The sequence below is a fragment of the Haematobia irritans genome, chromosome 2, assembly GCF_050003625.1.
Source record: "Haematobia irritans isolate KBUSLIRL chromosome 2, ASM5000362v1, whole genome shotgun sequence".
Taxonomy (NCBI): domain Eukaryota; kingdom Metazoa; phylum Arthropoda; class Insecta; order Diptera; family Muscidae; genus Haematobia; species Haematobia irritans.
Genome location: NC_134398.1, coordinates 102,829,600 through 102,844,995, shown reverse-complemented (window position 1 = coordinate 102,844,995; position 15,396 = coordinate 102,829,600). Strand labels below are relative to the sequence as shown.

At 31.7% G+C, this 15,396-nt stretch overlaps 1 protein-coding gene and 4 long non-coding RNA genes across 5 annotated transcripts in view; all 5 read left to right on the top strand.

Annotated features, from left to right (window-relative positions):
• Positions 1-4,535, top strand: part of Nup154 (nuclear pore complex protein Nup154) — a 186,260-nt gene extending 181,725 nt beyond the window's left edge. Inside the window, exons 15-16 of the mRNA XM_075295767.1 lie at positions 4,049-4,171; positions 4,270-4,535. Of these exons, the coding sequence (XP_075151882.1) occupies positions 4,049-4,171; positions 4,270-4,402 (256 nt within the window). The 3' untranslated portion in view covers positions 4,403-4,535. The remainder of the gene's footprint in view (positions 1-4,048; positions 4,172-4,269) is intronic.
• The window catches only part of LOC142223579 (uncharacterized), a 379,474-nt gene that overhangs the window by 188,490 nt on the left and 175,588 nt on the right, over positions 1-15,396 (top strand). The window lies entirely within an intron of this gene.
• LOC142223578 (uncharacterized) lies at positions 8,030-9,391 on the top strand. The gene is made up of 4 exons (XR_012718797.1): positions 8,030-8,420; positions 8,487-8,735; positions 8,816-8,953; positions 9,011-9,391. It is a non-coding gene; the product is annotated as an uncharacterized LOC142223578 (long non-coding RNA).
• On the top strand, positions 10,207-11,257 carry LOC142223577 (uncharacterized). Its single transcript, XR_012718796.1, has 2 exons — positions 10,207-10,584; positions 10,653-11,257. It is a non-coding gene; the product is annotated as an uncharacterized LOC142223577 (long non-coding RNA).
• On the top strand, positions 12,835-13,657 carry LOC142223576 (uncharacterized). Its single transcript, XR_012718795.1, has 2 exons — positions 12,835-13,005; positions 13,072-13,657. It is a non-coding gene; the product is annotated as an uncharacterized LOC142223576 (long non-coding RNA).

Sequence of the window (15,396 nt, the reverse complement as noted above, 5' to 3'; positions counted from 1 at the left end):
GCGTTTTGCTTATGGGAGGAGGATGTTTGCGGGTTGTGACAACCGTCAGCTATGGAGTAGGCTGCGTAGACTAGGATGTATTGGTTGCCCTGAGCTAGAGGTTGACGGGGGTGATGTTCAGCTTGTAGCGGATAGGTTTTTAGGGAATATGCGTCCAAGTGATGGTATTGTAATTAATTTTCAAGATTTTGAGGATGTTGAGGATTGTTTTTCTTTCCGATGTGTCGCTGCTGAGGACTTAGTTATGGCGGTAAATTCTGTGAAATCTAATGCGATAGGCTATGACGGTGTTCCCATTAGATTCATTAAGGTAATTTTCCCACTAATTTTGCCCTTATTACTTCATCTGGTAAACACTATATTTGCATCTTCTTCATTCCCAAATAGTTGGAAATTAGCACGTGTTATCCCAATTCCTAAGGATGGTCGCAGTGACGTTGGAAATCTAAGACCCATAAGTATTTTACCGGCTATGTCTAAGATTGTTGAGAACATAATGAAGTCGCAAATCTTAGAACATGTCAATAATCATTCGCTCTTCCATTCCAATCAATTTGCTTTTCGTAGAAACTTTAGTACAACCTCTGCTGTTCTTTCAATTACTGATGAGATAAGGCGTAGTTTTAACTCCCGTGTAAATCGTATCCTAGTTTCTTTAGATCTGACTAAGGCTTTTGATTCCATAAACTATACTATTCTTATTGAGAAACTTTATTGGAATTTCAAACTTTCTCGTACTGCATGTAAGCTTGTTTATTCATATTTGATGGAAAGATCCCAATATGTTTCGATTAAGGAAAGCAGATCTAGGATAGGAGCGGTTACGTCAGGTGTCCCCCAAGGGTCTGTTTTGGGTCCTATATTATTTTTGGCGTTTATTAATGACATTATCTCACATATGAATAATGACTTTTGCACACCTTTTGTCTTTGCTGACGACATTTTCCTACTTTTCTCTTGTAATACTTCAGAAGATGTCATCAACTTGCATCTAAGCTACGTTTTTAGTCGCATTGAAGCCTTGTTATTAATCCCACCAAGACGAAAGCGATTTACTTTCACCCTCGTAATAGTGGTAATGTACCCCCTTCTATATTGATAGATGGTCAAAGGATTAACTTAGTTAATTCTCTTAAATGTCTTGGAATTACTCTAGATTCTAATCTATGCTTTGATCATCATATTAATAATGTTGCGAATAGGGTGTCTTATTTTGAGGAGGCTGTATTCCTTGAGTTCTTATACGCCCCAGCATGTGAGGCTTCGGTTGGCGCATTCGTTATTATTCACACAATTCAATTACGGATTAGAAGTTTATTCTGGAACGTGGAACTACAATTTAGATAGGATGGAAAGAGTGGTAAAGAGAATTGTTCGCTATGTGTTTGGTTTACGGATTTGTGATCATGTTGAGGCTGCAAGGAGGATTCCTGAGTTGCTAGGATGTTCTTTTAGGAATTACATCAACTTGCGCTCTGTACAGGGATCCGGAGCGGAGCGGAGCAAGCCCTTTTTTAGCCGGAGCGGGAGCGGAGCGGGAGCGGCATTTCTAAAATCCGGAGCGGAGCGGAGCGGAGCGGTTTCCAAATGAAAAACCGCTCCGCTCCGAATAAAATATTACTTGAATGAAATGTGTAACTTTGAAATTACACTGTGTAGTAATTTCAAATTTAGCTAGTACTTAGCGTAGTGTGAGCAAACGTTTAAAATGTACGATATGTATTTTTGTACGTACGTACATTGGGGAAAACACAACGTGTTTTTTTAGTAATTGTTTTCAAAAACGGCAAATGTCAAAATATATCTCTAGTATGTGTTGTAAAAGTAACAACAGTACTTTCGATCAATTTCATCCCGTATTACTACAAAGATGTTTGTAATGAACGTCAAATAAATACAATTAAACGATCTTATTTATATTTATTTTTTTACTTTTCTACACTGAAAAAAATATTGTCGTGAAGTCAAAGATTCCATGTCCTTAGAATAAGAATGCAAATTTTGTTTAACATGGAAGACGCATTTCTCTAAAATAACGTTTTTTTTCTTGTCCAAAAGGCAATAAACTTTTGAATGAAGTTGTAATGTTCTTATAATTAAGTGATTTTACTTAAAAATGTGTATCATAACATGAAAGATAAAATTTTTGAAGTAAGGTCAACGTGACTTTAATAATTAAGGAAAATTCTTTAAAATTAATAAAATTGTCTTTAAATTTGTTTCCTTTTTGCATCTTGCCTACAAAGCAAAAAATCGTTAAAAATAAGACATGTTTTTCAACACTTTATTTTAAAGACGCTTTTTACTTGAAACATAGCATAATTTCTACTGGAAGTCAAGTCTTAATATGGAAAAAAATAACTCGTTAACTCGTTTTTAAAGGATTTTGATAACAACTGACGAAAAAAATCTAAAAAAATGAAAAATTAACATTTGCTTCCTAGAAGCAAGTACATAACCCCCAAATTTAAAACAGAATTACGTCTTTAAAGTATCCTTACTGTTAAAGTAAAGACAAAATCTTTGGAACCGGGCATGCTTTTTTTCAGTGTAAGGACATTAGTATTGCTTTACTATTGTACTATATCCTAGCATTCTCTTGTTTCTGATATTAGTTCTCGAAAATTTTATTAAAATTATGGATAGTTTAAATTTTGGTTGAAAAATGTGCGCATATACATTTATTATACAATAAAGGGGAAAAAAGCGAAATTAGGTAACACTAGATCTGAGTTAGAATATTCGTAGGTATACCACGGACTGATGTCGATGGAGGTTGTTGCAAACATAAACATACACTCACACATTACAAATATAACAAAACCTCTTCTCTACGTCTGTTGCAAAACCAGGGAGTTTTTTTGGGCACAGGACGAACGTTATTGAATTTGGAAGAAATCGGATCAAATTTAGATATAGCTCCCATATATATGTATTGCCCGATTTCGACAAATGGGGTCACGTTGCACTTTTTTACTAACCGATCGTCGTCAAATTTAGCACAAAATAATATTCTGTATCACCCTTTAAGTCTGAAATCGGTTCAGATTTAGATATAGGTCCCATATATATGTATCGCCCGATTTTGCCAAATTAGGTCATAAAACCATTATTTATCAACCGATCTTACTCAAAGTTGGCGAAATGTAATCTTCTATAGCACTAACTATATGTGCAAAAAATCATCGAAATCGGTTTAGATTTAGCTATAGCTCCCATATATGTACCGCCCGATTTTTCTAAATAAAATAAAACTCAATTGAACAAATAATACAATGTTTGTACTATAATTTTCTCGAAGAGGAGCGGAGCGGAGCGATTTTTTTTTTCTTGGAGCGGAGCGGTTTTTTTTTCTCCGGAGCGGGAGCGGAGCGGATCGAAAAAAATGGACCGCTCCGGATCCCTGGCTCTGTATGTCACTTTTATAAAGTTATTAGGTATGGGCAACCAGAAGTTTTGGCGCATGAATTCTCCTTCATTAATTCTACTAGGAATATTCAGATTGATATTCCCATTATTCGCTCTTCCATATATGAGCATTCGTTTCTAGTTAGTTTTTCGTGTTTGGAATCATCTTCCTAATGACCTTAGGTCATTCTCGTTTTCATGCGAATCTTATAGAAAGAGGATTATGCAATATTTTAATAGTATTGAGTAGCTTATTATTATGATTTGCTGGCGTCATGGGATCATTTATCTATTACTTTTTTTGTACATATCTTGTATGAATTTCATGTGGCTGGGGAGCCATCCAAATTATAAATAATCTGAAATACTTTAGTTTTTAAGCTTTTATTTCATATATTCTACACATAGATTTCTTACTACAATACATGTATAATAGGCCTTTATTGGCTTCCTTTGTATTGATGACTGAATAAATAAATAAATAAAATAAAAAAATATATGTTTATAAGAAACTTTTTTCTTAAATGCAATATTTGTCTATAAGGAAAAAAAAAAGAAAACATGTGGAATTGTCTGAGGTTCTTATATACGTTAGCCACTGTAATAATAAATTTGCTTTTATTTTACATATTTTTTACAGAATGCTATCTATTAATGAAAGAATTTGGGCCAGCGAAAGCAATGAGTGGCATTTGGTCCAGTCTTCGATACGACTAATTTCGCTACTTTTGAATGCTGCACATAATATATGGTCCAGATCCAGGTAAATTTATATGCGACGTCATACTGATTTACATGCCCACAAGTACAAATGGGAGTAAGCCGTAAATTAATTTATACAAATTTATTTTTTCAAAACAGGCGACGCATTTTTGGAAAAGCTCAGGATATGGTTTCAGTTTGTTTGAATTTATGCTATCAAAAACCTGGCACCGAATGCATGCAACAGTCTCTTAAAGAGCTTCAATGTAGTCTTCATAGAAACCTACCATAAGTTTTTGTATAATTTAGCAAAACTGGTGGCATATATCATCAAAAAATACGAATATTCCCACTGTTTAAAGACTTTGTTGGTTAATTACGAAAATTTTGCATTTCAATAAACGCATTAACATTTTCTACAATAACTCATTTCATTTGATTTATATTGCATTTTATATCCCATCACGTGTTAACTTCGAAAATTTGTGAATTAAGGTGAATTGGATATTAGGTTAGGTCAGGTTAAAGTGGCAGCCCGATTTATTTCAGGCTCACTTAGGCCATTCAGTCCACTGTGATACCACATAACTAAAAAATACCTATTACATACACCCAAAGAGATTTGTTAGTCTTTGCCTGCTACCTTTTAAGGTCGCTAAACACTCACTAAAGCATTTTTTAGTTTCGCTGAAACAAATAATGTAAACTTAGAGACTATCGCAACACAATTAAAATAATATCTTATGAATATCTTTAGTATTTGCCCTAAAAACTGAATATTTATAAAATTGAGACATAACAGCAAACAAAATGTTTGCTGATCGCATTTAGGAGCTTGTAAGTATATTACATATTAACAAAAACTACTTTTGGTTCTTTTTGTTTGTTTTTCCATTTGTATAAAAAATCCTTCTGCTTCGGTTGAGGTTGATGAAGACACTCATTTTATTTAAAATTTTTCTTTCTTACTTGTGGTTTTGTCGTTGTGGGTGTCACAAAATTCATATGTTTATTTCTACTCTGGAAATCCAATGCATTAAACTCTAAAGGTGAGTGCTAAGTTCGAGTTTAGCCGCTAAAGTGAAAACTAAATCAGTAAAAACAAGTAAGTAAAGTCTAAAGTCGGGCGGAGCCTTCACCACTATGTAGACAAACATTTGTGTTACCATTTCAACTACTTCAAATTTGTTGGGAGCTACACCCAAAGAAATTTGTTAGTAGGGACAGCAGAAAAGTCTGCTAAAACAGCAGAAAGTGAAATCCATTTCCTCATCTTAAAATCTGCGGAATTTAGCGCATTGATAAGTCTCCTGAACATCATGTGCCAATTGGATAATAGTAGGTTAGGTTAGGCAAGGGTTAACAAGGATTTGCCTATACATCTTTTGTATGTCTCCATTTAAGACGTATTGATAAAATCGCCATTACAGAATTAATATTGTTAGATCATTCTGAAGTACTGGTCCGGTATAGAGTACATCATTCAAGCTAACTCCAGTGGAAGAAGGAGAGGACGCATTAAAAACTACACGAACTTTGGTAGTTGTTCTCTCCCGTTTTATCACCGCGTGATGTGGTAAATAATACGATGGCTGATAGTACACCTTGGGAACTAGTACACCTTGAGAACTAGATACAAAGAAGGTTTGCACAACGCCATTGGAGGAATACGTGGACTATAATTGGATGTAGAAGGGCATGGTGTATAATGTGTAGATTGTCGATTAGACATAGAAGGTTGTGGGAGACTAGTGGACGACGGGGTAGAAATTTGCGTCCCTTTGCTTAGAGATTCTTGCTCCTTATGTAGCAAAGTGTTGTGACGTTTTCCACATTTAAAACATGTGAATTTACTCTTGCACTTTTTTGTGTTATGAGAGCTGGAAAACAGTTAAAACACAAATTTCTTCCTTTAATTTCAGCAACATTTTCGTTAAAGCACATTTGGACAAATTTGGGACATTTGCCTATTACATGGGCTTCATTGGGGCATAGCCCACATTTGGAATGATTAACGTTCGCCTGAAATGAACTGACTTTCCCCGAGTTCGCCTTGGAATGGTTTCCGTTTTTTGGCCTATGCCAGAAAGTTTCTGTTCTTTCGAACCCTTTATATCGGAAACAGATTCGAGAGTTCTATATCGATTCGTTAAAAACTCATCCAATTCATTCCACTTCGGAATACTGGACTTGTCCCTTAATGTCTGCTCCCATAAAGTCAAAGTGGAATCGGGCAAACAATTGGAACATAAAAATACAAATATTGGATTCCAACTCTCAATATCCACTTTGTAGACTTTTAAAGTGGATACACAAGAATTAATATCTCGTTGAAGCCTTTTCAGAGAGTTGGCCGATTCGTTACTGATAGGGGATAAACTGAACAAAGTTTTCAATTGCTCATTCACGAGAACCCTTTTATTATCATACCGAGCACATAAATTTTGCCAAGCCGATTCGAATCCCTTGTCAGTAAGTGGGCTTTTGGAAACAATGGTATTATGGCATTGAAAAGAAAAAATTCCAAAACTGGTATAAGAAAACCTTTAGCAAAAACGAAGCAATCAAAAGAGGACAAAGAGGAATTCGAAACGGAATATGTCTGCTGAATTAAGCGCGTGTAACTTCCGTTCCCATAAAACAGCAATAGTTAGCTGCAACGATTTCCCGGAATAAGATGAGGTGATCATGGCGAAACACAACATAAGTTAGCTGCATTGGATTCCTGGAATTACATCAGGTGATTGTTGGCAAGTGCATAGTTTTAAGCACTTATGAAATTGTAGCAATTATTGAAATCAGTTCTACTTTTGAGTTTAATAAATAAAGACGGAGTTCGCTCCAAATAAAAAAAAGATTGATTCTTTTTTTTAAATAAAAATTAAACAAAAAAAGTTAATTCACATTCGATTTTATATAAATATATAGATACATATTGGGCACATAGAGAACATTAAATAAAAGGGAATAAATATGTAACCACGCTCTCGTCGTTTTGGAGCGTGAGTCACACACAATTAGAAACACACAAGCGAACACACAAATTCAAAAAAACTCTTTTTTTCACACTCGCACAAAATGTAATGCATGTACTTGCAATAAAGAATTACTCAAATCAACAAATTCATTCTTTGATTTTTACAAATGTGATATTATTGTCCTGTTTGTTAGTGGAAAAAAAACTGTATAGCAAAGAAACAATTTATTGATCTTCCTCATTGCATATAAAGAATTACTCAAATCAACAAATTCATTCTTTGATTTTTACAATTGTGATATAATTATCCCGTTATTAAGCTTTTGGTAGTGGAACTGAATTGGCGTTGACGTTCATATTCGTGTATGTAAATGATCAGTTGAAGTGAAGCATTTATCGAGTTCGGTCAAGTTAATTTTGTTTAAAGGTTTTTGAATAAAAAATGTGTTTTGATTTGCTTAGTAAATTCGGTATAAAAAGTTATCAATACATACTACAATTGTGAAAAACAGTGATATTGTGCGATCCAAAAATATTGGAGAATCATTTTTTTTATGAATTATACAATTGCCACATTATATGAGGAGCCGCAGAACAAAACGTACTTTTTTGCATTTTTTGACAAATTGATTTTTTTAAATTTTTGTAATATTTGTGTTGAAATCTACTAAAAAAATCTAATAAGCATATTTGATTTTTTATTTTAACCAAGAAAATGGATTCTTTAAAAATTGGTGCGGCTCCACATATATCAGTGTTCTTTTAATAAAAATTTCCGTATAGCAAAGAAACAATTCGTTGATCTTCCTCATTGCATATAAAGAATTACTCAAATCAACAAACTCATTCTTTGATTTTTAGAATTGTGATATAGGCTAAAATTCTAAAAATCAAAGAAAAAATTAGTTAAAGTGAATAACTCCTTAGGTGCCATTAGAAAAATTAAAGAATTTTTTCTTCGTTATTACAAAATTAATATATCATTTAAATTAGTGATTTCTCTAAAATATAAATTTAAAAAAAAGTCGTTTAAAGCGAAAAAATGAGTTCGTAAGATATATTTACGCAGGATAATGACAACATCGAAATTATAACCTTACCAGGCAACCAGGTCGAGTCGATTGAAACCAATGTTGTAGTGGTTCCTGAACAACAACAACTTTTAATTAACTGGGGATGTAAAGAACTTTTATCGGACTTTGTAGAAAAAGGCATCGATGTAGAATGTTTCAAAGAAATGACTGAACTTGATATTCAAAATTTAATACCAATTGCAAAGTACGGGTTTCGTATTAAATTTCGGAGTCGTCTTTTAAATTGGCGAAAAGAAAACGTAAGAAAATGTTTAATCTTGGTTTGTATAAGCGTGCTTTATATTAATAATATGTTATGTATTTAGGGATTTCCCTTGTTTGATGTAGCTGATACACTATCTATGGGTTCCAGTGTACCTACTTAGATATCTTCATCAAGTTTTACTGAAAATTTGGAGTCGTCACCAACATCTTCCCTCCAAAATTATTTTAAATTCAGCCAACTGACATTTCTTTAACATTTCAAAACTAAAATCAATAATATTTACCAAAAAATATTAAGGACAGTACTTCAAAATATTATTTTAATCTTGCGGTTACTCGAACAAATATTGGTAAGAAATTAAATGAATCAATAATACATACTAAAATCATGTATAGATATATATCTAATAATATTTACTTTTATTTCTAGGACTCTGAAGATTATATTTTGTGCATATTGTTAAATTCTATTCTTATTCCAACTGGTATACACACTAAAAAAGACGGAAACAATTTCTGGAAGCCTTCAATATTAGAAGGTCAGGAATTCATGGCAATTCAAGTTCAGGTAATTTAATTATTTTTGCATTTCATAAAAAGATTCTAAATATTAATATTCTCTTAGACCAAAAATTACATTGGAAATATTGTGAAGCAAGGAAAAAGGAAGAAGGAAAAAGGATTGACAAACCAACCCTTACTAATCGTTGTTGGAGAACTTACAAAACTGGAAAATTTTTATGTTAACCTGCAGGATTATTTCTATGAATTATTCAAATTTTCTATGTCCTAAATTTGAAATTTCGATGTCCTTGCCAGCAAGTGTATGAATAGTAAGTGTTAACTCACTTTTGGGACCGACTGTATGTATAAATTTTTTTAAGTATATCATTTTATATTCTTACTATACCTAAACACATATGTATAATAATAAAAAATATGACTATGTATATTATCTAAAATAAATTAAAATACTTACTTATAAGCAAATGATAAGATACAACTACTTGAAATTACTTATAGATTATAATAAATAAATTTAAAAACGATATATAAAAAAATATTTTTTTTTTCAATTTATTTTACTGGCTTTTTTCAGTGGCAGGTTCGATTAAACACTGAATCAATTGGTTAAAGTGAACAATATTTTCTATGATTTCAAGAATATAACTTTTGTATAATCAGAGAATAAATTATTTTAATCAAGGAATTTTCCAATCGTCGTTCATAGAATAAATTTTATAATTTTAAGAATTTTTTCTTCAATTTAACGAATTAAAATGTGGTAAAACCAGAGAAACAATTATATAATATATCCAATTACAATTTAATTAATTATATGATATACCAAATCTTTTCTTTAAATTAACTAATGAATTAGGCATTTCAACCAATTTTAAATAGTTAAAATCAAAGAAAAAATTCTACAAACCAAAGAATCCCCTAAAAAAATTATATAAATCGACTAATTTTATAGTTGTTTATTGTATTCGTTTTATCATATTTTTTCTCTGAAACAAAGAAAACATTTGCAGGATCAACGAAAGTTTCTTTCTCATAAACAACGAATTATAATTAGTTATATCATATAATTTCACTCTATGACCAAAAATCATAGTAAAAATTCACTGAAATCAAGTCCGAAATTCAATGAAATCAACGAATCTGTTTTTTCAGTGTGAGAGCCTGAGAAACGCGTACAGCAATTGGAACCAAAAGGTCTGAGTAACAATATAGAAATAAATAATGTTAACGACATGGATATTGAGGCAATTGTTGTTGTGCACAAAATATCTGCATCACTTGGCATAGAAATAAAAGAATCCGACATAAACAGTGCTCGACTATTAAAGGAAAACAACAAAATTATTGTTGAATTTGTCTCCACAAAGAGAAAGAGAGACATAATGCAAAAACTAATGGGACATAGAGTCGATGCGAGTGTACTAAATGAAGGAGAAAACGAAACCACTGCGAAACAATCATTCTTATTCCTAAAGTCGCCCTCGCTCTCGCCGTCGCTTTTAAAGGCCTGGTTATGCATCTAAAAATGTAGCGTAGCCGTAACATAACGGCAACGTATGATTTTTTTTGGCGATTAGCCAACATAAAGAAAACGTGCCAACAAGCTGGCAGATTTTTTTTACATTTAAAATGAATTTCACGAAAAATATTAATTTCTCATCGTCCATTTTAACCGTAAACAACGCAATACTACATTTTTAATTAAATATATTTTCACGCTAATCGCATTTTTCTTCTTTCAGTCGATGACGCTTGTTTTTTGATCAGCTGATACGACAACGACACGTAAATTTTTGCTTTTTTTTCTGAATCTTACGACACTTTTACGTTGTGCAAACTTTAGGTAATCGTTTGTATGGTTTGTCGTATAGCAAAAACAAACAGCTGACACCCCACGCTACGCTTACGACCCGTTTTTGGATGCATAACCAGACCTTAAGTCGTCTCGTCATTCATTTGGTGTTCCTGTAGAGTGGCAACCATTAGCGTAGCTAGACAACTTTCATAGGGGGCTATAGACCCCCTAGCTAAAACTTAATGGATTGAAGTTATAGGTTCAGTTAATGTTTTATTTTAGAAAAATTAAAAAAAAAATCAGACTTCAACATAACTATACAATTAATTTATAATAAAGCAACTAAAAGTAGTTCCACACTTTTTCCCAGCAAAAAAAAAAATTGGGAGTTGTTATAAAGGTACTTCCAAAAATGTCCTCACAAAGAAGCTACACAGGAAGTGTTTTAATTAAATTTTTATAACTCGTTTTTTATATTTTTAATGGGTAGTTTTTGTTTCAAATAGGATAAAAAATTATGAATTAATAAAATGATACAAATTATTTAAACTATGTCGAAAAAATGCTAATTCCATTCTAGAAAAATTGCGAATTTTTGAAAATATTTTAAGTCAAATGTTACCATTTCCCATTACTTATTTGGGAAAATATCACAACATTTTTAATTCACATTCAAAACACTGAATTCGGATCACACCCTAAGAAGTGATGCAATTTCAGTGCAATGGTTGTTGAAATGGTGAGCATCCATCCTATGACATGCTCATCTTAAATTCATCGCTTCTGCGCCAATTTTGCACCACTTCCGGACAAAAAAAAAAGTTCTACTTTTTGAGGATTCTTTTTTTGCTTTTAAGATATTCACTTATGTAAGAATAGTTTTAATATCAATTACTATTTATACCCTAAACCAGATAGTGGTCAGGGTATAATAACTTTGATCTGCCAAAAAATGTGCCTACCAGAAATATTGATTTTAGACCCTATAAAATATATACCGATCGACTCAGAATCACCTCCTGAGTCGATCTAGCGCTTGGTGTCCGTCCGTCCCACAGTGGTTCCAAATCGCTTTTTTGGGAAATTATTCTGCAATTTTTGAACGGATCAAGATATCAACATTTTTGCTGAGTGTGAAAGCTGAAGTGTTTTCTTCTAAGTTTAAAAATTTGTGGGTCCATAGTGGATCCACGGGCTGACCTGTAGGCGTTGAAAGTTGGTCACCTCGGGGATATTAAATTTTGTTTTAGCTGTCAACTCCGTAATTTTGGACCGATTTCGATGAGTTTTTCTTTGCTGTGTAGAACTTGTTTACCGTTCGCAAGATATAGGCCCCACAATTTATTTTTTTGCAAAATGTTGACAAAGTGGGGTCAGTATTTTGAACCTTTTTTGAGTGGATTCGTAATTTTTCTTCTTAACTGCATTCCCTAAAAAATTCTACGAATTCTAAAAGAAAACAAGTAAGAAAAGTCTAAAGTCGGGCGGGGCCGACTATAGTATACCCTGCACCACTTTGTAAATGTATTATGCGCTATGTATAAGTGTGTAAGTTCCCATATATTTAAATCTAAACCAATTTTGAGGCAACTTCACAAAAGAGTGTTTATGGTTTATCGACAGATCTGTATTAGAATTATAGGAAAATTGGAGTCATTTGTACAAGTTTTCGACTTAGCAGTGGTGATTTTATAAGGAAAAGGTTGTTATTTTGGCTATTTTTGTCCAAACCAAATTTTGTATGCATAGCTACAATCTTAATTCTACTCCCTGAGCTGTAATATGCATTTTTAATACCAAGACAAACCCCTAAGAAAAATCGTTAAAATTCTCACATATTTCAGTGGCAAAAAATTTCTGAATTTATTAATTATGTCCAAAGTAATGTTAAAAAAATTATATAAAATATTATTATTTTTTCTAAATATTTTCTATACACCTAATGGAAAAGTTGTAAATAATAATTTCTTGTCAATACTTTGAATTTCATAAAATAATTTGTCCTTTAAGCAGTTTTTTCGGTGGCAACCCTACAAAGTTGCTCGGTTTTAAATGTCAACAGTTGTGGTCATATGCTTGACAAAATATAAGACTCTCTTTTACTTCGAAGCTGGCTTGACATGAATTGACAAGACCAACAGCGAGATTTTACTTTCTTCTTTTATTTTTTGCATCTCATCGCGAACGGATCAAAATTTCTTAAAGAAATTTGTTAAAGAAATAAACTTTAAAATTTCGAAGAAATCGCTACATAAATATTCAAAAAATATCTCTAAAATTCGACTATATCACTGGAAAAGGTAAACTCGAAAAATATTTTTCTGCACGTGATAGTGATTTTAATAAAAAATTAATTAACATTACAGTGATAAAATTGCCGAATAAAAATTGTGAGAGTGTAATTTATAGAAGTCCAACAGCGATTTTTACAAATAAATTGCAACGTGATTGCCCACAACTGCCTGACAAATAAATTAAATCGTCATTGCTTGCAACTGCCGCACAAAAGAATATCGAGTAATTTTGTTTGGAAGCATTGCGAATTAAAAAACAGCCCATTTGGATTACTCCACTTCTCCAAGTTTCCCGTATCGAAAAGAGGCTCCAGTTGTCCATCTTCTCAGCAACAAAGAACTCGGAGCGAGGAGAGTGGAATCCACTTTTTTGTCCATTTCTGAGGCAGAACGCAGAAAACCCAACGAGAGATTCAACAACCACATGAGGTTTTGAGTTATTGAGGTTTTTACTCTCAATACCATTTTAATTCTACATGTGCTGCTCGAAAAATTTCATTTAACAAAAATGATCAAATTATACATCAAATTTAATTTACATTCCCCTTTGGAAGATGTTTTTCCAAAATTTTTCGTGAAACTATCAAACTTACTTAATGATTAAATGCTAAAGCTATATTTTAATAAACCTATATTATGCTAAATTTTCAAAGTTAAATTTCGTATAAATTTCTAAAATATTCACCTACACCCAGAAAAAAGTGCCTTCGAAACTAAAGGAAAAAATTTTCATCAATATAGTTTATCCATTTTATTTCCATTAAGGTACATTTTTGTGAAAAATAATAAAATTTACTCGTTTCAGTAAAAAAATCCTAAACTGTAAACAGTTAGGAATAGTTCATTAACTAGAATAAGGCATGGAATTTTACTCATACTTCGCTGGGTATAAGAATTTACTACTGAAAAAGAAAATTTTATTCACCGATAACAAAGCATTCGTAAAAATAAACAAAAACCGAACTAAAACCAAGTTTCCTCAAAATTAGTAAAATTTCTTATAAAATGATAATTGCGACTTCCTTTATAATAGAAAGTTTTTCATACATACGAACAACACTTGGCATAGAAAAATATTTTAGTTCATTCGTACTAAGAAGTATGCAATCCTTTCAAAACTTAAGGAAACACACTTGTTAGAATATAGGAAATTTTCCTAAATTTCTATTGTCTACCTGTAATCGATACCTGTCATCGTAATCGATGTGTTTGCGCGTGGGTGTAATCGATATATTTGCGCGTCGGTTGTTTTTTTAGTTGGAATCGCGTTGTTTTGGTATACGGAGAGATTGTTAAAAAATAATATGGTAAAATAATATAATAAATAACAAATAAAATATATAAAATATTTGTTATTTTAAATTAGTGAGAAAAATTTTCGTTTTTTTAAATAAATCTATCAATGTTTGTGATAGTGTATAAAGAAAGAAAACACCAGCAGAATAACAACCCTTTCATTTGTCTTCATTTTGGAATCTTCAATTATCAGGTAATATTCAGTGACGCTAACCTTTTGCAACAAAAATGTTTTATGATTTTTTATATTTGTAGGTATTGAAATTGTAAAAGGAGGACAAAATCGTTAGGCAGCAACTTATTAAAAGTGAAAAGTACAAGAAGAAGAAAAAGTGCGTTTTACAGTTGACAATATCACACGGAAATTGGAAATAGTGGATTAATAAACTAATATTTCAAAGAGATTCGATGCTGTTGATTCTTAATAAATATATTCAATATATTAATAAAACATGTCTTTTATTGAAGATAAAATTGCTTATAGAAATAAATAAAATTGTATTTAAAAACGAAGATAAGCAGTTCTAATTATGAAGTAAAAGTTTTACCACAAATGTGTAAGATTTGTCGAAATGAATGAAAAAATTTCAATAAAATCATTCCATATATGAATTCAAATTAGTTAAATTTTTTCATTCTGTAGTATAGTGGTATATAAATATAGGAAAATGTTAACTAATATATGGAATGCATTATTCCTAATTTCTACGAAAATCACATCGTTCAAACAAATAAAAATGTCTTTGGCGCTATACGAAGTTCAACTTTCTTCACAATGAGTTCATTTTAACTTAAAGAAGGGGTCACTTTTTTCTGGGTGCAGGCAGTAACCAATAGGTTTTTACTCTCTATACCATTTTAATTCTAAATGTGCTGCTCGAAAAATTTCATTTAACAAAAATGATCAAATTATACATCAAATTTAATTTACATTCCCTTTGGAAGATGTTTTTCCAACATTTTTCGTGAAACTATCAAACTTACTTAATGATTAAATGCTAAAGCTTTATTTTAATAAGCTAAATTTTCAAAGTTAAATTTAGTATAAATTTCTAAAATATTCACCTAATGAATTCTCTCCCATTATGAGAGTAAGCTAAG